Source organism: Procambarus clarkii, chromosome 5 (genome assembly GCF_040958095.1).
Source record: "Procambarus clarkii isolate CNS0578487 chromosome 5, FALCON_Pclarkii_2.0, whole genome shotgun sequence".
Lineage (NCBI taxonomy): Eukaryota > Metazoa > Arthropoda > Malacostraca > Decapoda > Cambaridae > Procambarus > Procambarus clarkii.
In genome coordinates this window covers 2040633-2065312 of record NC_091154.1, presented here as the reverse complement: position 1 = coordinate 2065312, position 24680 = coordinate 2040633, and the positions used below count along the sequence as shown (strand labels likewise).

Genomic DNA, 24680 nt, shown 5'->3' with positions numbered 1-24680 from the left:
AATTCATTGTTTTCCATAAAACTAGAAATTTGATTCCTAATCACTCTTTCAAACACTTTTATTATGTGTGATGTTAGTGCAACTGGCCTATAATTTTTTGCCAAGGCTTTACTCCCCCCTTGTGCAACGGAGCTATATCTGCAGATTTAAGTGCTGCTGGTATCTTCCCTGTATCCAGGCTCTTTCTCCATATCACGCTGAGTGCTCTCGCTACTGGTACTTTACATTTCTTTATGAATATGGAATTCCATGAGTCAGGCCCAGAAGCTGAGTGCATAGGCATATTGTCAATTTCTCTTTCAAAGTCTTCCGAGTTTGTGGTAATATCCGTTATATTATCTGCAGCTTGAATGTCATTCATAAAGAAGCTGTCTGGGTCATCAACTTTCATGTTGTTTATTGGTGTGCTTAACATAGCCTCATACTGGCTTCTTAGAATTTCTCTAATCTCTTTGTTGTCCTCTGTGTACGTACCTTCATTTGTATTTAACGGTCCAATACTGGTCGTGGTTTTTTATTTTGATTTTGCGTATGTGAAAAAATATTTCGGATTTTTCTTTATCTCTTGTATAGCTTTCTGTTCCAATTCCATTTCCTCAGACTCATATGATCGCTTCAACGTTTGTTCTATTTCTTCGATCTCCCTGCTTAGGCTTGTTTTCCTTACTTGTGATAGTTGTGTCTGCCGAAGCATTTCAGTTATTTTTTTCCTTCTCCTGTACAGTCGTCTGCGTTCTCTTTCTGCCCCTCCTCACAGTTACGTGCTTCAAGCAGACCTTGTAAGCTTCAGCCGTCAGTTGAGCTATTTCCTTGTGTAGGAGTTTTGTCGCTTAAGACCGTCTCCCACTGAATGGTTGCAAGGTCTACATTTATTTTTCCCAGTCGATCCTCTTATTGTTGAAATTGAATTGATTGAATATTCCTTCTCGCTTGTTGGGTCTCTTAGACCTACTACCGTTATTTATGCTAGTTCGCACTTCAATGAGCTTATGGTCTGAGTATGAAGTATTTGAGATTGTGATGTCTTTGATTAGTTCATCATTGTTTGTGAATAACAAGTCTAGTGTGTTTTCGTTCCTAGTTGGTTCTGTAATCTGTTGATTGAGCGAGAATTTGTCACAGAATCTCAAAAGTTCTCTGACCTGTGGTTGGTTATTTCCCGGGTCATTCCCTGCTATGATATTTGTGTTTACCATTCTCCATCTTAGACTCGGTAAATTGAAATCTCCAAGGAAGATAATATCTGGAGCTGGGATTGCTAGGTTGTCAAGTATGTTCTCTATTTTGTGCATCTGCTCTGTGAATTCCTCAACCGTTGTATCTGGTGGTTTATATATTAGAATAATAATTAGGTTTAGTTTCTCTACCTTAATTCCAAGTACCTCTACCACCTCATTAGTTGAGTTTAGTAGTTCTGTACATACCAGGTCCTCTTTAATATACAGACCTACTCCTCCATTTGACCTAGTTTTTCTATCACATCTATATAAATTATAATTTGGAATCCAGATTTCACCATCCATGTAATCTTTCGTATGAGTTTCCGTGAATGCCCCAAATATTGAGTTTGACTCTAATAGGAGGCCATTTATGAACTTAACTTTATTCCTTGACTTTGGCTTTAAACCTTGAATGTTTGCAAATATGAATGATTGTCCATATTGTGTGTCACTTCTGGAAGGTTTTGGTAGTTCTCCCTCCTCTCCACCCTGACCCAGGGTGTGTTGTTGTGGCAATGGTTTGTCCAGTTTTGGAAGTGATACTGGGGAGTGTGGTAGTCACTGTGTAGTTGGGGGGTGTGATAGTCTCTGTGTAGTTGGGGGGTGTGGTAGTCTCTGTGTAGTTGGGGGGTGTAGTATGTGTGGGCTTGATGACGAACCGTAGTCCAGTCTTGGGCATTTCCCCCTCTCCATCCGTACTCCTGCCACGTTTCTGCCTGTCTGTTTCTGTCTGACTTAAAAATTTTCAGGGCTATTATATTGGACTTCTCTCTTATATAGCACTGTGAACCTCTGACTTGGAAATCAGGGCAATGAAGATCGTAGCATTTCCTCTCATTAACTGAGAGTTTACATAGCTTAGGGTGAAAATATCTACACTCTGTATCAAAACGACATCTGCCTTTCCCTAACCAGTTTCGGGATTTCCGTGGATGCATGAATGAGCATTCCGTGCTTCTGGGCCCATATCTGCACTGTCCTTTTGCATAATACCTGCAAATATTTTCAGCTGTGATTGTATTATTCGTGTTTGTACCCGTGCACGACTATATATAGTGTGCGTATATAAAAACCTGCTCGGATGTGAATGGAACGTTGTGTGAAAATTTCAAAGCAATCGATGAAGAACGTTCGGAGATTAGCGGTTATGCACCAACGAACATTTCCATTTATATATCTATATAAATAAAAATGGAAATGTTCGTTTGTTCAAAATCGCTAATCTCTGAAAGTTCTTCGCCGATTGCTTTGAAATTTTCACACGATGTTCCTTTCGCATCCGCGCGGGATTTTATATACATACTATACTGATGTCATGTCTGTGGCGGGGAAAACACATTCTTTTTTTTTTTAAACTGTCTTTTTCATGTGAGAGAAATCTTCGAAACCTCTTTACCGATTTCTATGAAATTTTGACACAACGTTGCATTTGAATAGGCGCGTATTTTTATATACCTACTATATACGCGCCTAACCTGAGACAGGAAAAAAATGCTTTTATTAAAAAAACAGCGCCATCTGCTGGATGTAAATGCAATTCACACTGTAATCTCCCAAAGTTCTTCACCGAATGCTTTGAAATTCTGACACAATGTTCCATTCGAATATGCACGTGTTTTTATATACCTACTATATAGATGCTACAACTGTGACAGGTTAAAATACTTTTTTTTTTTAAAGCGCCATCTGTTGCACGTAATAGCAACACACACGATATACTAAATATGTTATGAATTCCATTTCAATATTTCCGATTGCATTGACAAATTAAATTTTCATTGATTTTGATTTATTTCAATTTTTATTTCATTATTTTGTGTGACATTGTGTTGAAATTGAGCTGTGTTGCTTACAATACCAATCATTTCGTAAGTATAAGTAAATACCACATCTGTGAAAGGTAAAAACATTCTTTTTTTAAGAAACACTGCCATCTTTTGGATGTAAGAGCCACGTAAGTCATGATAATAAATATGTTACCATTATATCTCAATGTTTCTGATTGCATTGACAAATTAAATTTTCATATATTTCGATTTATTTTCATTTTTATTAATTATTTTGTATGACAATGCATTGGAATTGAGCTTGATTGTTTACCATACCGTTCATTTCGTGAGTAAGTATAGATGCCACACCTGTGACAGGTAAAAATGTTTTTTTTTAAACAGCGCCATCTGTTGCACGTAAGAGCAATTCATGCTATATGTAACGATTCCATTTCAATGTTTCCAATTTCATTGATAAATTGAGTTTTCATAGATTTCTAATTATTTTCATTTTGATTTAATTATTTTGTGACATTGTGTTGGAATTGTCCTTTGTTGTTTACCATACATTTGGTAGTGTATGGTAAATAATTCATACATACCCATTCACTTCATGAGTACAGTTTATTTTTTTATTTTGTCATTTTTTTATTTCGTTTTTTTAATTGATTTTGTTAATTTTCAGTGATAGAAGCATCAGATCATTTGATGTTCACAATTTTCTGATAGAAACATCAGATCATTTGGGAATTCATCGGACGAGGGAGTGGGGAGGACGAGGGGACAGGAGTGGGGGATGGTATTGAGGACGATGGAATAAGGGAGGGGGTAATGGTGGGGAGGACGAGGGGACGGGGGGAGTTGGGGATGAAGGGGACGAGGGGACAGGAGAATGGAGAATGATGGGAAGGACAAGGGGGACACGAGATTGTGGGATGGTGAAGAGGATGAGGGAACAGAGGAGGGGGGAATTGGAAGTGAGGACGAGGTGATGGGGGGGGGAGTAAGAGATGGTGGAGAGGACGAGGGGACGGGGGAGAGGGGAATAGTGAGAAGTAATGGGAGACGGGGGAAAGGTTGCTGTAGCTCGCGTTGCATTTGTGTTCCTCACGTGTGCCCCGAAGAATGAGGTGATTTGATAAAATGCTATGCCCAAGATTACCATCCGAGTGCCGGCGGGGAAGTGGTTCAAATAGCTTTGGCTATCACTTCCTTATGTCCGGTCGTAATGGTCAAGCGGATTAAGGCGTCTTGTACATACCAGTTGCGTTGCTCCTGGCAGTATGGGTTCGAGTCACTTCTGGGGTGTGAGTTTTCAGTTATATATATATATATATATATATATATATATATATATATATATATATATATATATATATATATATATATATATATATATATATATATATATATATATATATATATATATATATATATATGATTTGACCATTAACCCCCTTCTCCTCCTCTCACAATTTACTGTCCAACCACTTGGGCTGGACGGAAGAACGACGGTCTCGCTTCATACAGGTTGGCGTTCAATCCCCGACCGTCCAAACGTGGTTGGGCACCATTCCTTTCCCCCGTCCTGTCCCAAATCCTTTTATCCTGACCCCTTCTAAGTGCTATATAGTCTTGTAATGACTTGGTGCTTTCCCCTTGATATCAAACTCCCTATTTAAGTGTTTTTGAAAAGACTGACTTCTCTCTGTCTGTCTGTCTGTCTGTCTCTCTGTCTCTCTCTCTCTCTCCTTCTGTCTGTCTGTCTCTCTGTCTCTTTCTCTCACCCAAAGACTGACCATTCTCTCTCTCTCTCCCCAACAGCTCATTTTCAGCGGGGAGTACACCAAGGCCATGTCGAAGGATTGGCACTCGGGTCACTTCTGCTGCTGGCAGTGTGACGAGTCGCTGACTGGCCAGCGCTACGTCCTCAAGGACGACCATCCCTACTGCATCAAGTGCTACGAGGCCGTCTTCGCCAACTCCTGCGAGGACTGCACGGCTGTGATCGGCATAGACTCCAAGGTCAGACTCAAGCCCATGTTTACCCCAGTCTTCTGTTGTTTTGTGTGCCTGGATTTACCTGTGGGGGTTTTCTATAGTGAGGGGTTGGTGAAGGGGTTTAGGAAGCCCTCGAGGAAGAAACGGGGACATTGTGTCTCCCTGAGAGGAGGGCATGAAGCCGGCGGCTTGTCAAAGGATCCTCAGTATTTACTCTGATTGATTTTTTTTCAAGCTGATATGAATACATGAAGCTGCTTTGTGTATTATATTCATGATACATGAAGCTGTTTTGTGTATTATATTCATGATACATGAAGCTTCACCAGTAGTAACACACTGTGTTGACCACATTGTGCTGACCACCTGTGTTGACCACCAGTGTTGACCACACTGTGTTGACCACCTGTGTTGACCACCAGTGTTGACCACACTGTGTTGACCACCTGTGTTGACCACCAGTGTTGACCACACTGTGTTGACCACCTGTGTTGACCACCAGTGTTGACCACATTGTGTTGACCACCTGTGTTGACCACCAGTGTTGACCACACTGTGTTGACCACCTGTGTTGACCACCAGTGTTGACTACACTGTGTTGACCACCTGTGTTGACCACCAGTGTTGACCACATTGTGTTGACCACCTATGTTGACCACCAGTGTTGACCACACTGTGTTGACCACCTGTGTTGACCACCAGTGTTGACTACACTGTGTTGACCACCTGTGTTGACCACCAGTGTTGACCACACTGTGTTGACCACCTGTGTTGACCACCAGTGTTGACCACATTGTGTTGACCACCTGTGTTGACCACCAGTGTTGACCACACTGTGTTGACCACCTGTGTTGACCACACTGTGTTGACCACCTGTGCTGACCACCAGTGTTGACCACACTGTGTTGACCACCTGTGTTGACCACCAGTGTTGACCACATTGTGTTGACCACCTGTGTTGACCACCAGTGTTGACCACACTGTGTTGACCACCTGTGTTGACCACACTGTGTTGACCACACAGTGTTGACCACCTGTGTTGACCACACTGTGTTGACCACCTGTGTTGACCATACTGTGTTGATCATAGTGTTGACCACCAGTGTTGACCACCGGTGTTGACCACCAGTGTTGACCACACAGTGTTGACCACACAGTGTTGACCACACAGTGTTGACCGCCAGTGTTGACCACACAGTGTTGACCACACAGTGTTGACCACACAGTGTTGACCACACAGTGTTGACCACCAGTGTTGACCACACAGTGTTGACCACACAGTGTTGACCACCAGTGTTGACCACCAGTGTTGACCACACAGTGTTGACCACACAGTGTTGACCACACAGTGTTGACCACCAGTGTTGACCACACAGTGTTGACCACACAGTGTTGACCACACAGTGTTGACCACACAGTGTTGACCACCAGTGTTGACCACACAGTGTTGACCACACAGTGTTGACCACACAGTGTTGACCACCAGTGTTGACCACCAGTGTTGACCACACAGTGTTGACCACCAGTGTTGACCATCAGTGTTGACCACACAGTGTTGACCACAGTGTTGACCACAGTGTTGACCACACTGTGTTGACCACCAGTGTTGACCACAGTGTTGACCACAGTGTTGACCACACAGTGTTGACCACCAGTGTTGACCACCAGTGTTGACCACAGTGTTGACCACCAGTGTTGACCACCAGTGTTGACCACACAGTGTTGACCACAGTGTTGACCACCAGTGTTGACCACCAGTGTTGACCACACAGTGTTGACCACAGTGTTGACCACCAGTGTTGACCACCAGTGTTGACCACACAGTGTTGACCACACAGTGTTGACCACAGTGTTGACCACACAGTGTTGACCACAGTGTTGACCACTCAGTGTTGACCACAGTGTTGACCACAGTGTTGACCACAGTGTTGACCACACAGTGTTGACCACCAGTGTTGACCACCAGTGTTGACCACCAGTGTTGACCACAGTGTTGACCACCAGTGTTGACCACCAGTGTTGACCACACAGTGTTAACCACAGTGTTGACCACCAGTGTTGACCACACAGTGTTGACCACCAGTGTTGACCACAGTGTTGACCACACAGTGTTGACCACAGTGTTGACCACACAGCGTTGACCACAGTGTTGACCACACAGTGTTGACCACCAGTTTTGACCACACAGTGTTGACCACACAGTGTTGACCACCAGTGTTGACCACACAGTGTTGACCACCAGTGTTGACCACACAGTGTTGACTACACAGTATTGACCACCAGTGTTGACCACACACAGTATTGACCACACAGTATTGACCACACACAGTATTGACCACACACAGTATTGACCACACACAGTATTGACTACACACAGTATTGACCACACACAGTATTGACCACACACAGTATTGACCACACAGTATTGACCACACACAGTATTGACTACACACAGTATTGACCACACACAGTATTGACCACACACAGTATTGACCACACACAGTATTGACCACACACAGTATTGACCACGGTACACACACATAGAGAGTATATTGCTGTATATTCCTGCGTTCCATTAGGTGTAAAGTCATACCCATGTGTAGACTATGACGTATATGTATGTATATATGTAGCAGGAGAGGTCAATATGTATGTATATATGTAGCAGGAGAGGTCAATATGTATGCATATATGTAGCAGGAGAGGTCAATATGTATGCATATATGTACCAGGAGAGGTCAATATGTATGTATATATGTAGCAGGAGAGGTCAATATGTATGTATATATGTAGCAGGAGAGGTCAATATGTATGTATATATGTAGCAGGAGAGGTCAATATGTATGCATATATGTAGCAGGAGAGGTCAATATGTATGTATATATGTACCAGGAGAGGTCAATATGTATGTATATATGTAGCAGGAGAGGTCAATATGTATGTATATATGTAGCAGGAGAGGTCAATATGTATGTATATATGTAGCAGGAGAGGTCAATATGTATGTATATATGTAGCAGGAGAGGTCAATATGTATGTATATATGTACCAGGAGAGGTCAATATGTATGTATATATGTAGCAGGAGAGGTCAATATGTATGTATATATGTACCAGGAGAGGTCAATATGTATGTATATATGTAGCAGGAGAGGTCAATATGTATGTATATATGTAGCAGGAGAGGTCAATATGTATGTATATATGTACCAGGAGAGGTCAATATGTATGTATATATGTACCAGGAGAGGTCAATATGTATGTATATATGTAGCAGGAGAGGTCAATATGTATGTATATATGCACCAGGAGAGGTCAATATGTATGCATATATGTAGCAGGAGAGGTCAATATGTATGTATATATGTAGCAGGAGAGGTCAATATGTATGTATATATGTACCAGGAGAGGTCAATATGTATGTATATATGTAACAGGAGAGGTCAATATGTATGTATATATGTACCAGGAGAGGTTATCTTGAGATGATTTCGGGACTTAGCGTCCCCGCGGCCCGGTCCTCGACCAGGCCTCTATTTTGTTACACATCCCCAGGAAGCAGCCCGTAGCAGCTGTCTAACTCCCAGGTACCTATCTACTACTAGGTGAACAGACGCATCAGGGTAAAAGAAACTCTGCCCATTTTGTTTGCGCCTTCACCGGGGATCGAACCCGGAATCTCAGGACTGCGAATCCCGAGTCTTGGCCACTCAGCTGTCAGGACCCATTCTTCTTGATGTGTATTCACTGAGGTTGATAGTCATTAAGAATACACTTAGCCATTAAGAATACACTTAAGAATACATTGATCAATCCCGTTACGGGATTGATCAATGAATACGTTAGACAATCCCGGCCCAATCGTTTCTTCAAATTGCCCATAACAATGATTGTCCACACTAATGACTTGCTAAAACATCACCCACATTCATTTCCATTTCTCTCAAACGTAAACCCTGAAAATTGCACACTAGTAATGCTCTTAAGTAATGAAAAGTTTAAGTAAATCTTGGGTTTCCTCTCTCTAAGTAATCCAAAGATATGAATTTGATTAAGTTAGGGGTAAGCAGCAACTGATCCCGTTTTCTGTAATGTGGCGTGACAGGGTACGAGGGGTAACTCAGGGAGAATATCTGGCTCCGTCAACCCGGCGCCTGCTGTGACACGGGGTGTGACAGCGCCAGACGGCCAGAGTAATGTAAGGAAGATATGGCGGGGTATTTTAGGGAGAGAGGAATAGGGAGGGAAGTCTTGATATGCTGCTTACCCACTCTTTCCCCATTCAGGAGATATCGAGGTCTTTAAAAGTGTCAGAGGACTTGAGGTCGTCTTGCTCTTGTGTGGGTTCTGCGCTCCCCTCCCAGACCTTCTCTCTCTCGGCACCCTCCCAGCACCTCCCGTTCCTTTAGGTGTAAAGGACCCCTACCACTCTTCCTCTCCCATGCCTCTCTCCTCTCCCACAACCTCCTTCAAGCATATCTTCACTATCTCCCACCCCCTCACTTCCGAGCGTTCTCTCAAGTCACCCCTCCCCTCCCCTCCCAGATTTTCTTCCCTCCCCCACCAACCCCCTCTTCTCTTCAAGCACCCACCCCACCAGCGCCCCAGACACCCCCCCCCACCAACCACCACCCACCTATCCCCACCCTTCCACTTCATCTATTTCCTGCCTCTTCCTCATCCCCATGCCAAGGCCGGCTGCACCCCCACACTCTCCCACACACTCCTTCACCCCTCTTACTCCACATACTCCTACACATTACTTACACCTACGACACACTCCTACACAAACACACTCCTACACACCCTTACTCACACTCCACATACGCTTACACACTCCTTATACCTCCAACACACTTCTACACCCCCTTACATTCCCTACACACCCCTTTAACCCCCACACACTCCTACACACACGCCCCTTACACCCCTTTACGTACTCCACACACTCGTACACACCCCTTACAGTCCCTACACACCACTTACAACCCCACACACACACCCACTCCTTCACCCCACAGACTCCTACACTCCCACACACCTGCACACACACCTACAACCCCCAAACATGTTGATCCTTGCTTTGTGGCTTGCTTGTCAGTGGGAAGGAGTGTAGCACTAACAACTGTTCCGTTTTCTTCTGTATTATTAAATATAAAGTCATTTACAAGCGTCTATCCACACAACAATCATGTCTGCGTAAGGCAGAGATGCACTCGCTCTATTTCCGCCTTACGTCCCAATAGATCGTTGGCCATCCTCGAATGAGCATGCAGATAGTGACTATAGTTCTGACGACTGCTGGCCTAGCGGCGAGATACTTAACACCACTGAAGGAGTCTGATACAGCCTCACATGCTACCATCGGTGCACTCGACGATCTGCTACCATCGGTGTACTCGACGATCTGCTACCATCGGTGTACTCGACGATCTGCTACCATCGGTGTACTCGACGATCTGCTACCATCGGTGTACTCGACGATCTGCTGCCATCGGTGTACTCGACGATCTGCTGCCATCGGTGTACTCGGCGATCTGGTACCATCGGTGCACTCGACGATCTGCTACCATCGGTGTACTCGATGATCTGCTGCCATCGGTGTACTCGACGATCTGGTACCATCGGTATACTCGACGATCTAGTACCATCGGTGTACTCGACGATCTGGTACCATCGGTGTACTCGACGATCTGCTACCATCAGTGTACTTGACGATCTGCTACCATCGGTGTACTCGACGATCTGGTACCATCGGTGTACTCGACGATCTGCTACCATCAGTGTACTTGACGATCTGCTTCCATCAGGGCACTCGATGATCTACTTGATGAAGCACTTAACTGTTTTCCTAACTAACATCTACAGTTATAGCCTTAAGTTTCGTGATTGCCAGCCAATAGGAGCTGTCTCGTAGGGACTAACAGGCCTTTTCCAGTGTAAATTTCAACTGTTGTGCACATTAGTTATGAGTTTATTACATATATATATATTATATATACAAATATATATATATATATATATATATATATATATATATATATATATATATATATATATATATATATATATATATATATATATATATATATATATATATATATATATATATATATATATATCAACACTTGCCCCAAAGTGCCAACTGCTGCCAATTTGGCACTAAATATTATAGACGAATGACGATTTTGCGGCTAAGTATCATTTTGCGGTCATTTCGCGCCGAATTTGCCGGCATATATTGATTCCTCGCTTGAGCTGAGCTGATTTCCTGACAAAATATTTATTAATCAAGTTATATTCTATCACACTGGACGATTTTGAAAAATTTATCAGCTACTGATTTTCCCGCCAGAATGACCACGTGACGAGAAAACCATGAGTTGATGAGTCACCAGAGATGGTATGACCCACTATTGATGATAGTTGACCTTCCACACTTGACCCCTGACCTCAGGTCTTACCCTTCCTCCGCTAGCAGCCACTTAACCTTCGACCTGACCAGCGGGGAGGGGACGTTACTTTTACTTAGTGACTCATTGAGTACTGGGACCGGCTCTTGCAGGGGACAAATGTTGTGAAAGTTGTGTGTTTTGCGACAGACAGACGGAGACAACAGACAGGTGTGGACGGAGAGGGACAGGGGCAGACATACAGGCAATTGTATGTGACAGGAAGAAGAGGAACAGTCAAGCAAAGTAATGAGAGAGTTGACTGACCTGTCTGAGAGTGATTTGGCACCTGACAGGAAGGTGACAGGTGGCTTACAAGTCTGTCTGTCTCTCTCTGGGTCCGTCTCTCAAGTGACAGTCATTAATTATCCACTCACTGACGCGTGTTTGGTCCGTTTAGACCACATTGAGGTAGTCAGTAACTCACCTGATGGTATTGACCACTATAAGGACCTCACGGCCGAGTGGATAGCACTCGGGGGTCGTAGTCCCTTGTGCCCGGGTTCGATTCCCGGTCGAGGCAGAAACAAATGAATAGAGTTTGTAGGAGAACAGGTTGGATAGAGAGCTTACAGCATCTCAAGAGGCTGACGTCTCCCGCCAGATGGTGAATGACAGTAAGCTGTCACCCATGCAGCGACCTGTTGTCGTTATATCTGTGTCTTTGGGGCCTGTGGCACAGCGGTCTACGCCCTCGACGCGCAACCGAGGATAAGAGTTCGAGTTCCGGCCAGGGCGCTATTGCGTCTGGAAATAGTTTCCCTTCACCTCATGCCTCTGTTCACCTAGCAGTAAATAGGGAGTTAGGCAACTGTTGTGGGGTTACATCTTCAATGGGGGGGGGGGGGTCTTCACTTTCTCTGCCTGATGTACAACAATGCTCATATTGACTCGTCTGTTGTATTATCCGTTGTATCGCTCGTTGTATTATCCGTTGTATCGCTCGTTGTATTATCTGTTGTATCGCTCGTTGTATTATCCGTTGTATCGCTCGTTGTATTATCTGTTGTATCGCTCGTTGTATTATCCGTTGTATCGCTCGTTGTATTATCTGTTGTATCGCTCGTTGTATTATCCGTTGTATCGCTCGTTGTATTATCTGTTGTATTCTGTTTCATTCAGAGATTTATTCAGTTACGTTTAAGTTCACTATTAGACTTCCTGTATCCATAAAGTAAACCCCCCCCCGGCCTAGTTTGCTAAGTTTGTAAACTTAGCAAATTGTTACCTCTAGCGGTCAATATATCGCTTGTAAACAACAATTATCATACTCTAAGGTCAATATATCGCTTGTAAACAACAATTATCATACTCTAAGGTCAATATATCGCTTGTAAACAACAATTATCATACTCTAAGGTCAATATATCGCTTGTAAACAACAATTATCATACTCTAAGGTCAATATATCGCTTGTAAACAACAATTATCATACTCTAAGGTCAATATATCGCTTGTAAACAACAATTATCATACTCTAAGGTCAATATATCGCTTGTAAACAACAATTATCATACTCTAAGGTCAATATATCGCTTGTAAACGACAACTATCATACTCTAAGGTCAATATATCGCTTGTAAACGACAACTATCATACTCTAAGGTCAATATATCGCTTGTAAACGACAACTATCATACTCTAAGGTCAATATATCGCTTGTAAACTACAATTATCATACTCTAAGGTCAATATATCGCTTGTAAACGACAACTATCATACTCTAAGGTCAATATATCGCTTGTAAACGACAACTATCATACTCTAAGGTCAATATATCGCTTGTAAACGACAACTATCATACTCTAAGGTCAATATATCGCTTGTAAACGACAACTATCATACTCTAAGGTCAATATATCGCTTGTAAACGACAACTATCATACTCTAAGGTCAATATATCGCTTGTAAACGACAACTATCATACTCTAAGGTCAATATATCGCTTGTAAACGACAACTATCATACTCTAAGGTCAATATATCGCTTGTAAACGACAACTATCATACTCTAAGGTCAATATATCGCTTGTAAACTACAACTATCATACTCTAAGGTCAATATATCGCTTGTAAACTACAATTATCATACTCTAAGGTCAATATATCGCTTGTAAACTACAACTATCATACTCTAAGGTCAATATATCGCTTGTAAACGACAACTATCATACTCTAAGGTCAATATATCGCTTGTAAACGACAACTATCATACTCTAAGGTCAATATATCGCTTGTAAACTACAATTATCATACTCTAAGGTCAATATATCGCTTGTAAACGACAACTATCATACTCTAAGGTCAATATATCGCTTGTAAACGACAATTATCATACTCTAAGGTCAATATATCGCTTGTAAACAACAATTATCATATTCTAAGGTCAATATATCGCTTGTAAACAACAATTATCATACTCTAAGGTCAATATATCACTTGTAAACAAAAATTATCATACTCTAAGGTCAATATATCGCTTGTAAACAAAAATTTTCATACTCTAAGGTCAATATATCGCTTGTAAACAACAATTATCATACTCTAAGGTCAATATATCGCTTGTAAACAACAATTATCATACTCTAAGGTCAATATATCGCTTGTAAACAACAATTATCATACTCTAAGGTCAATATATCGCTTGTAAACAACAATTATCATACTCTAAGGTCAATATATCGCTTGTAAACAAAAATTATCATACTCTAAGGTCAATATATCGCTTGTAAACAAAAATTATCATACTCTAAGGTCAATATATCGCTTATAAACAACAATTATCATACTCTAAGGTCAATATATCGCTTGTAAACAACAATTATCATACTCTAAGGTCAATATATCGCTTGTAAACAACAATTATCATACTCTAAGGTCAATATATCGCTTGTAAACAACAATTATCATACTCTAAGGTCAATATATCGCTTGTAAACAAACATTATCATACTCTAAGGTCAATATATCGCTTATAAACAACAATTATCATACTCTAAGGTCAATATATCGCTTATAAACAACAATTATCATACTCTAAGGTCAATATATCGCTTGTAAACAAAAATTATCATACTCTTAGGTCAATATATCGCTTATAAACAACAATTATCATACTCTAAGGTCAATATATCGCTTATAAACAACAATTATCATACTCTAAGGTCAATATATCGCTTGTAAACAACAATTATCATACTCTAAGGTCAATATATCGCTTGTAAACAACAATTATCATACTCTAAGGTCAATATATCGCTTGTAAACAAACATTATCATACTCTAAGGTCAATATATCGCTTATAAACAACAATTATCATACTCTAAGGTCAATATATCGCTTGTAAACGACAATTATCATACTCTAAGGTCAATATATCGCTTGTAAACGACTATTATCATACTCTAGGATCAATATAACGTTCTTAAACAATAATTATGGCATCCTAGGGTCGTTATATCGTCAGTAAACGACTAATATCGTATCTAAAGAGTTACTTTATTTACTAAAAATACTCCTCGCAATTAATGGGTAACTTTAGTATTCCTTAAAGTGTGAGTCTTCAATGAGTAAACTTTTAACCGGTCTGTGTTGCTATTGTACTCACCTGATTGTACGTGCGAGGGACGAGCTCTGGCGTCCTGGGCCAGAATTCAGCAAAAGCAGTTACGTAGGTGCTTGCGAAACCTCTGCATCTTTTCTGAATCTTTAGCGGTTTTGTTTGCATATATAGAATAGCGTACGAGCTGCGTCACTTTCCGCTCAACTGTTATAATTGTCGTAAAACAGCCTCTTATATAACTTATAAACTGTTTAATATATTTTAATATAGCCAAATTTGGGGAGAGTTTTTTAGTAGTTTCTTAAATGAGAATTTAGGTATTTGTAGAGGTAACTCCATCGTACGTCAAAAGTCTGAAATGACGTACTCGTCTAATGGTCGTACTGTAGAAGGGGTTAGGGAGGAGACTCGAACCCCGGGTTCCTGGTAATGGCATCGCTAGTAGTGGGAGCTGGAGGCTGGTGGCACCAACCTGTGTATATATAGTTTGAACTTCCAGCCACTAGTGCCAACCTGCCCTCCCTTGGGGTGGTGGAGGGCAGCCTTGGGGTGGTGGAGGGCAGCCTTGGGGTGGTGGAGGGCAGCCTTGGGGTGGTGGAGGGTAGCCTTGGGGTGGGTGGTGGAGGGGCAGCCTTGGGGTGGGTGGTGAAGGGCAGCCTTGGGGTGGTGGAGGGGCAGCCTTGGGGTGGTGGAGGGGCAGCCTTGGGGTGGGTGGTGGAGGGGCAGCCTTGGGGTGGGTGGTGGAGGGGCAGCCTTGGGGTGGTGGAGGGCAGCCTTGAGGTGGGTGGTGGAGGGCAGCCTTGGGGTGGTGGAGGGCAGCCTTGGGGTGGTGGAGAGCAGCCTTGGGGTGGTGGAGAGCAGCCTTGGGGTGGGTGGAGGAGGGCAGCCTTGGGGTGGGTGGTGGAGGGCAGCCTTGGGGTGGTGGAGGGCAGCCTTGGGGTGGTGGAGGGCAGCCTTGGGGTGGTGGAGGGCAGCCTTGGGGTGGTGGAGAGCAGCCTTGGGGTGGTGGAGAGCAGCCTTGGGGTGGGTGGCGGAGGGCAGCCTTGGGGTGGGTGGTGGAGGGCAGCCTTGGGGTGGTGGAGGGGCAGCCTTGGGGTGGTGGTGGAGAGCAGCCTTGGGGTGGAGGAGGGGCAGCCTTGGGGTGGGTGGTGGAGGGCAGCCTTGGGGTGGTGGAGGGGCAGCCTTGGGGTGGTGGTGGAGAGCAGCCTTGGGGTGGTGGAGAGGAGCCTTGAGGTGGGTGGTGGAGGGCAGCCTTGGGGTGGTGGAGGGCAGCCTTGGGGTGGTGGAGGGCAGCCTTGACGTGGGTGGTGGAGGGCAGCCTTGGGGTGGTGGAGGGCAGCCTTGAGGTGGGTGGTGGAGGGGCAGCCTTGGGGTGGGTGGTGGAGGGCAGCCTTGGGGTGGTGGAGGGCAGCCTTGACGTGGGTGGTGGAGGGCAGCCTTGGGGTGGTGGAGGGCAGCCTTGAGGTGGGTGGTGGAGCGGCAGCCTTGGGGTGGGTGGTGGAGGGCAGCCTTGGGGTGGTGGAGGGCAGCCTTGAGGTGGGTGGTGGAGGGGCAGCCTTGGGGTGGGTGGTGGAGGGGCAGCCTTGAGGTGGGTGGTGGAGGGCAGCCTTGGGGTGGGTGGTGGAGAGCAGCCTTGGGGTGGTGGAGGGCAGCCTTGAGGTGGGTGGTGGAGGGCAGCCTTGAGGTGGGTGGTGGAGGGCAGCCTTGGGGTGGTGGAGGGCAGCCTTGAGGTGGGTGGTGGAGGGCAGCCTTGGGGTGGTGGAGGGCAGCCTTGGGGTGGTGGAGAGCAGCCTTGGGGTGGTGGAGGGCAGCCTTGGGGTGGGTGGTGGAGGGGCAGCCTTGGGGTGGGTGGTGGAGGGGCAGCCTTGAGGTGGGTGGTGGAGGGCAGCCTTGGGGTGGGTGGCGGAGAGCAGCCTTGGGGTGGGTGGTGGAGGGCAGCCTTGGGGTGGGTGGTGGAGGGCAGCCTTGAGGTGGGTGGTGGAGGGCAGCCTTGGGGTGGTGGTGGGCAGCCTTGAGGTGGGTAGTGGAGGGCAGCCTTGGGGTGGTGGAGAGCAGCCTTGGGGTGGTGGAGAGCAGCCTTGGGGTGGGTGGCGGAGAGCAGCCTTGGGGTGGGTGGTGGTGGGCAGCCTTGGGGTGGGTGGTGGAGGGCAGCCTTGGGGTGGGTGGTGGAGGGCAGCCTTGAGGTGGGTGGTGGAGGGCAGCCTTGAGGTGGGTGGTGGAGGGCAGCCTTGAGGTGGGTGGTGGAGGGCAGCCTTGGGGTGGGTGGTGGAGGGCAGCCTTGAGGTGGGTGGTGGAGGGGCAGCCTTGAAGTGGTGGTGGAGGGCAGCCTTGGGGTGGGTGGTGGAGGGCAGCCTTGAGGTGGGTGGTGGAGGGGCAGCCTTGAAGTGGTGGTGGAGGGCAGCCTTGAGGTGGGTGGTGGAGGGCAGCCTTGAGGTGGGTGGTGGAGGGCAGCCTTGGGGTGGGTGGTGGAGGGCAGCCTTGAGGTGGGTGGTGGAGGGGCAGCCTTGAAGTGGTGGTGGAGGGCAGCCTTGGGGTGGGTGGTGGAGGGCAGCCTTGGGGTGGTGGTGGAGGGCAGCCTTGGGGTGGGTGGTGGAGGGCAGCCTTGGGGTGGTGGAGGCCTACATGTGGGTTCCTTAGGTTAGGTTAGGAATGATTTAGAAATCTATAACAAGGTGTCTCCCGCATGATATGTGGCCTCAGCCTCTAGGGACGGGGGGGGGGGGTAATAATGAGACCATTACAAGCACATGGATAAATTGTGTACATAAACACAATTTACACAACTTACATAAGCACAAAGTTCATATGTATTCATAAACACACATGAACAGACCCGTAAGTGACCAACCCCAGAGCTATCAATGGGGGACGTCTGTAGGTAACAATATATATATATATATATATATATATATATATATATATATATATATATATATATATATGTCGTACCTAATAGCCAGAACGCACTTCTCAGCCTACTATTCAAGGCCCGATTTGCCTAATAAGCCAAGTTTTCATGAATTAATGTTTTTTCATCTACCTAACCTACCTAACCTAACCTAACCTAGCTTTTTTTGGCTAGGTAGGGTTGGTTAGGTTCGGTCATATATCTACGTTAATTTTAACTCCACTAAAAAAAAATTGACCTCATACATAGAGAAAAGGGTTGCTTTATCATTTCATAAGAAAAAAATTATAGTAAATATATTAATTCAGGAAAACTTGGCTTATTAGGCAAATCGGGCCTTGAATAGTAGGCTGAGAAGTGAGTTCTGGCTACTAGGTACGACATATATATATATATATATATATATATATATATATATATATATATATATATATATATATACGTGTGTGTGTGTGGATGAGTTTAGTTGAATATAGATAGGTGCCTCGTATGGGGCCAAGAACCTGCTGGAGTTTGATTTTTCTTATAGTATACTTTAAACTAGAACATAGTCCAGGACTAAATGTACCATTTATGTGTATATACACCAAGAAGCTGGGTATACCTCTCAGTGTACATATATAATACACTATGGACCGCTCCTCTCCTTACCTTCCCCTATACACTAGTTGTTATAATTATCACTGGACCTGTTCCAAGGAAACTCAAGCGTCTGGCGTTATGTCTGTTCCTTCACGACTCTCTCCTCTTACTATGGTTTACCTGGCTTAAACACAGGAGCTCTTTATGTCAACACTTCTTGATGCCATGCACGGGGCCTGGTATATCTCTCCCGCTTAGATAATATACACATTGGTGTTGTACAGTGAATGAATTACTTCTAGTTATTCATCAGGTTAAAATACCATTTAATCTGGCTAATATTTGGATAGGTGATAATATGTATATATTCATTTCTTGGTAGAGAATTTATTTTTAAATCTTTGTAATATGCTGAGCCCGACAATGCTACACGAGTTTATATAAACAAAAATTATAGCGTGTAACAAAATTCAATACGTAAGGCAAATGTTACATAAATACAGAAAAGAAAAATAATTTTCAACAAAACTTAAAAAATTTCTTAATAAATTCCATAAATTAGCCCAAATTGTTTCGGTATCACCAGTTGGAGTGGCGCCCATAAAAAAATAAAATAGTCTGGCATGCTCCCTAACCATTGTTCCCAGGTCTAATGGAGCGGCGCGGCTAGACTTGTCACTATGAGCCGCCTGGCGTCTCCTCCTAAAGACCTGGGGCCAGATTCACGAAATCACTTAAACAAACACTTACGAACCTGTACATCTTTTCTTAATCTTTGGCAGTTTTTTTTACAATTATTAAACAGTTAATGAGCTCCGAAGCACCAGGAGGCTGTTTATAACAAAAACAACAGAGGAATGGGAAGTTTTCATGCTTGTAAACTGTTTAATAAATGTAACCAAAGCCGTCAAAGATTGAGGAAAGATGTACACGTTCGTAAGTGCTTGCGTAAGTTCTTTCGTGAATCTGGCCCCTGGCTACACTGACCAGCCTTGCTAAACTAACCCAAGCTCGTTGAAAACTTCGATTAGTGTTATTTTTTTTATTTTCTTTAGATTTAATGAGCTTTACGGAACGTAAATAAGCAAATTAATGGAAATTCGAGGATGATCCACACTGTGCGTAATATTTAGCAAACTATTAGAGCAGCTAAATAATTGTTAAATTAACGTTGCCTTAGAGAGATTATTTGAGAGATAGGGTGAGCTAATGAGCTGTATATTCTGTAGTTTACAATCATGAACTAGGCGGCTATATTGAAGCCCCGCAATGTTTCAAGCTCACTAGAGAGATTAATGTAAAAAGTTCAAAATGAACGTTCACTTTGCATGTCAGTGTTCACATCCCATCATCAGGAGAGGGGCCTGACGGCTGAGTGTCCAGCGCTCAGGGTTCGTAGTCTTAAGGTTTCGGGTTCGATCCGGAACTTTTCATTTAGGTTTAATAATGACCCATATATGATTCATAAAAGGTTCGATCCTCGGCGGAGGCGGAAACAAATGGACAGAGTATAATTCTTTCACCCTGATGCTCCTGTTACCTAGCAGTAAACAGGTACCTGGGAGTTAGACAGCAGCTACGGGCTGCTTTCTGGGGGTGTGTAACAAAAAGGAGGCCTGGTCGAGGACCGGGCCGCGGAGACGCTAAGCCCCGAAATCACCTGAAAATAACCTGACGACGTTGAAGACAATCACTATATGTGATTGTCTTTCATTTAGACAATTTAAACATTCATTTAGTTTTAATAATGACTCAATAGGATTCATAAAAGGTCATTGGAACAGAGATCCGATCTGCCCGCTTGATGTAATCATTAAGGAGTGATTACTGGTTCGGTCCCGCTGGCAAAAGGTTTGATAGAAAGGAATAAACTTTGTAGAGCTGTTGAATAGGCTCGCACTCGCGTTTCTGCCCTACTCCCGTACGTGTTTCTGTGGCGTCCAAGGATGAGGGTTCGATGCCATCGTTAGGCCTCCATATATGTTCAAAGATTGAGCAAGTTCTTGTGATTGTCCTCTGATATTTAAGTTCAGTGCATTTGAATATTTCAAAAAGCAAACACAAAAATTAAAATTTAAGGAAACTGCAGGAAGCCTATTGGTCCATACGAGGCAGCTGCTATTGGTCCATACGAGGCAGCTCCTATTGGTCCATACGAGGCAGCTCCTATTGGTCCATACGAGGCAGCTGCTATTGGTCCATACGAGGCAGCTCCTATTGGTCCATACGAGGCAGCTCCTATTGGTCCACACGAGGCAGCTCCTATTGGTCCATACGAGGCAGCTCCTATTGGTCCATACGAGGCAGCTCCTATTGGTCCATACGAGGCAGCTCCTATTGGTCCACACGAGGCAGCTCCTATTGGTCCACACGAGGCAGCTCCTATTGATCCATACGAGGCAGCTCCTATTGGTCCATACGAGGCAGCTCCTATTGGTCCACACGAGGCAGCTCCTATTGATCCATACGAGGCAGCTCCTATTGGTCCATACGAGGCAGCTCCTCGTATGGACCAATAGAATCTCCTCGTATAGGACCAATGAACACCAATAGGAGCTGCTTCGTGAGGACCAATGGGAGCTGCCTAGTCTGGACCAATAGGATTTCTGCAGTGTCACTTGAATGTTAAATATCACGTTTAAATGTGTCATGTATATCATGTCTGATTCCACAAGATTTAGATTATCTTGTCGTTACGTGAGAAGCTGCTGTAATGGGCAGTGTTTTCGTTGATCATGTTTATCTTCATAAACAAGAGCCGGCCTACCGTGCATGGTCGATGTTCGATCCCCAATGGTCCAGTTGATGTAGCGTCGTTCCATAATTCCATTTGCAGTATCCTTTATTATTATTGTTATATGCAAGTCGAGAAATAATTCCCTACTTCTCCGGAGAGGTAATACTCTCGAAGTCCTAAGTAATCACATTTAAAAACTTCCGTGCCGTTATTCTAAGAAAAAATAAAATTTACATAAAGTTTATTAAATTTCTGTGATAAAGTTTTCTTACTGGCCAACTATGTTGATTTATTAACTTTCCATAGTTAAGGGTAATATGCAACATTAAATGTTGCATAATAGTTAGTACACGCAGTAGTGTGTACTCAGTCGACTTTGTTAATAGGTCTGATGGTTGGTGGGGGTTTCCCTGAGCCTATTATACGACTAACTCTTTTCACCAACACCCATAGGATGGGTGTGGGGTCCACTACCACCCACAGGATGGGTGTGGGGTCCACTACCACCCACAGGATGGGTGTGGGGTTCACTACCACCCACAGGATGGGTGTGGGGTTCACTACCACCCACAGGATGGGTGTGGGGTCCACTACCACCCACAGGATGGGTGTGGGGTTCACTACCACCCACAGGATGGGTGTGGGGTCCACTACCACCCAAAGGATGGGTGTGGGGTCCACTACCACCCACAGGATGGGTGTGGGGTCCACTACCACCCACAGGATGGGTGTGGGGTCCACTACCACCCACAGGATGGGTATGGGGTCCACTACCACCCACAGGATGGGTATGGGGTCCACTACCACCCACAGGATGGGTGTGGGGTCCACTACTACTCACGGGATGGGTATTGGGTCCACTACCATCCACAGGATGGGTGTGGGGTCCACTACCACCCACAGGATGGGTATGGGGTCCACTACCACCCACAGGATGGGTATGGGGTCCACTACCACCCACAGGATGGGTGTGGGGTCCACTACTACTCACGGGATGGGTATTGGGTCCACTACCATCCACAGGATGGGTGTGGGGTCCACTACCACCTACAGGATGGGTATGGGGTCCACTACCACCCACAGGATGGGTATGGGGTCCACTACCACCCACAGGATGGGTGTGGGGTCCACTACTACTCACGGGATGGGTATTGGGTCCACTACCATCCACAGGATGGGTGTGGGGTCCACTACCACCCACAGGATGGGTATGGGGTCCACTACCACCCACAGGATGGGTATGGGGTCCACTACCACCCACAGGATGGGTGTGGGGTCCACTACCACCCACAGGATGGGTGTGGGGTCCACTACTACTCACGGGATGGGTATGGGGTCCACTACCACCCACAGGATGGGTGTGGGGTCCACTACTACTCACGGGATGGGTATGGGGTCCACTACCACCCACAGGATGGGTGTGGGGTCCACTACTACTCACGGGATGGGTATGGGGTCCACTACCACCCACAGGATGGGTATAAGGTCCGCCCACAGGATGGGTATTAGGGGCAGTGACTGGATGGGTGACTTGCTTGGACTCTGTCAATGGGATACGAACTGCCCTAAACGCTTTGCGTAATAGTGGCTTTAGGCATTGTATGTACTAGCTCTATCTATTAATCCATCAACTTTGTATCTTACCTTGTATGTATGTCCCTTACCTGAATAAAAAATTATTTATTATTTATTTATTTATTTATAACTCCAACAAGAGTAATTAATTAATAAGCTTTAAAATTACACTAGTTTCTGGTTGTTATTCTCCGTTTTCTTCTTTGATCAGAGAAAACGAATTTGTTATTACGTTATAGCACACACTCCTGATTTTCAAAAGTTTTTTATTTTACCTGACGGTCGCTATGTATCTAGTGGCCTCGACGTAGACACAATGCCGGCGGCTTGTCAAAGTCACTATGTAGGTGTCCTTTCTAGTTCCTCTTTGGTATGTTGATATATAATATTTAGTTTAATAGAGAATAACATTTTAATAGAATTAAACATTGAATTATTAATTATCATTATAAAGTCGATATTCTGGATTATTGTAATTAATATTCGCCTTCAAATTGCATGTGTTGAATTCTGACTTAAGGATGTATACACCGAGACGTGTATTATGGTTGATAGGCCTTAATAACCCTCCGGAGGTTCATAGGCCTTAAGCCCAACATTAAAAAAAAATTGTTGTCGCATTATTGACAAGTATCCTCTAATAAACTTATAATATCTAATATGTTTTGGAAAAAGTGTACCTTCTGATATGTATATGTACCAAGGTTCTCTAACCTTGTATATATCGACCTCACAAGACTCGCTAAATAAATAAATAAATAACTGACGAGGCGAGACGTTTATCTTAAAAACGGTCATTTATCTCCTGATGTCTATATATAATGACATATTTCACTTCTTATTTGTGTCCAAGTGCAGGAATATCATTAACTAGCTCGCGGATTCTTAATTATCTGTTTTCCTAGTTCTTAGCATTTGTATCTGGATATCTTTGCCATGTGTTTTATCGGTCATAGTTCCCTAATTCCTACCTCTCTCAACCCTACAGGACTTGTCGTACAAGGACAAACATTGGCACGAAAAATGCTTCTTGTGCAACAAGTGTCAGGTGTCCCTCGTAGACAAACAGTTTGGCTCCAAGATGGACAAGATCTTCTGTGGGCCTTGCTATGATGCCCAGTTCGCTACGCGCTGCGACGGATGTGGGGAGATCTTCAGGGCAGGTAAGTTCCCCAATAAAACAATTTGTATTCTACATTTTCTATAAATTTGCAGATGCTTTTTCTATTTTGAATTGAAGGTAAACTTCGGAAGATCTGTAATTCTTTGATTGGGGGGCGTTGTGTTATATGTTACCACCACGCGTCCTGTAGGGAGGCGCTTCATAAGCCTTCGTAAAGACTCCCTGTCCCAGACAACGAGACTTATGAAAAAATAGAAACGACGTTTCTGTCCGTGCTGGAACTTTACCAAACTGCTGGAGCCTTACCAAGTAGTTTCTGACCGTTCCGGACCCTTTTAAAGTAGTTTCTGTCCAGTCTAGAGCCTTACCAAATAGTTTCTGACCGTTCTGGACCCTTTTAAAGTAGTTTCTGTCCATTCTAGAGCCTTACCAAATAGTTTCTGACCGTTCTGGACCCTTTTAAAGTAGTTTCTGTCCATTCTAGAGCCTTACCAAATAGTTTCTGTCCATTCTGGAGCATTACCAAGGAGTTTCTTCCAATCTGATTCTAATCAAGTAGTTTATGTCCATTCTTGAGCCTTATGAAGTAGTTTCTGACTGTTCTGAAGTCTTATGAATGTTGTGTAATTCGTTATATCTCCGTTACGGTGAGATGTTCACCGTAAGACCATCAGTAAGAGGTCGTCCCCACGCGTCGTAAGTGTCTGAGCTCTTCGTACGGTGCTGTAACGTTGAAGAACAGCATTACAAAC

At 44.2% G+C, this 24680-nt stretch overlaps 1 protein-coding gene across 6 annotated transcripts in view; it reads left to right on the top strand.

Moving 5' to 3' along the window:
• Lmpt (four and a half LIM domains protein limpet) overlaps positions 1 to 24680 on the top strand; it is a 319449-nt gene that overhangs the window by 179300 nt on the left and 115469 nt on the right. For all 6 annotated transcript variants that reach the window (XM_069338065.1, XM_069338058.1, XM_069338078.1 and 3 more), the window contains 2 exons: positions 4814 to 5014; positions 23794 to 23968. In XM_069338065.1, the coding sequence (XP_069194166.1) occupies positions 4814 to 5014; positions 23794 to 23968 (376 nt within the window). The remainder of the gene's footprint in view (positions 1 to 4813; positions 5015 to 23793; positions 23969 to 24680) is intronic.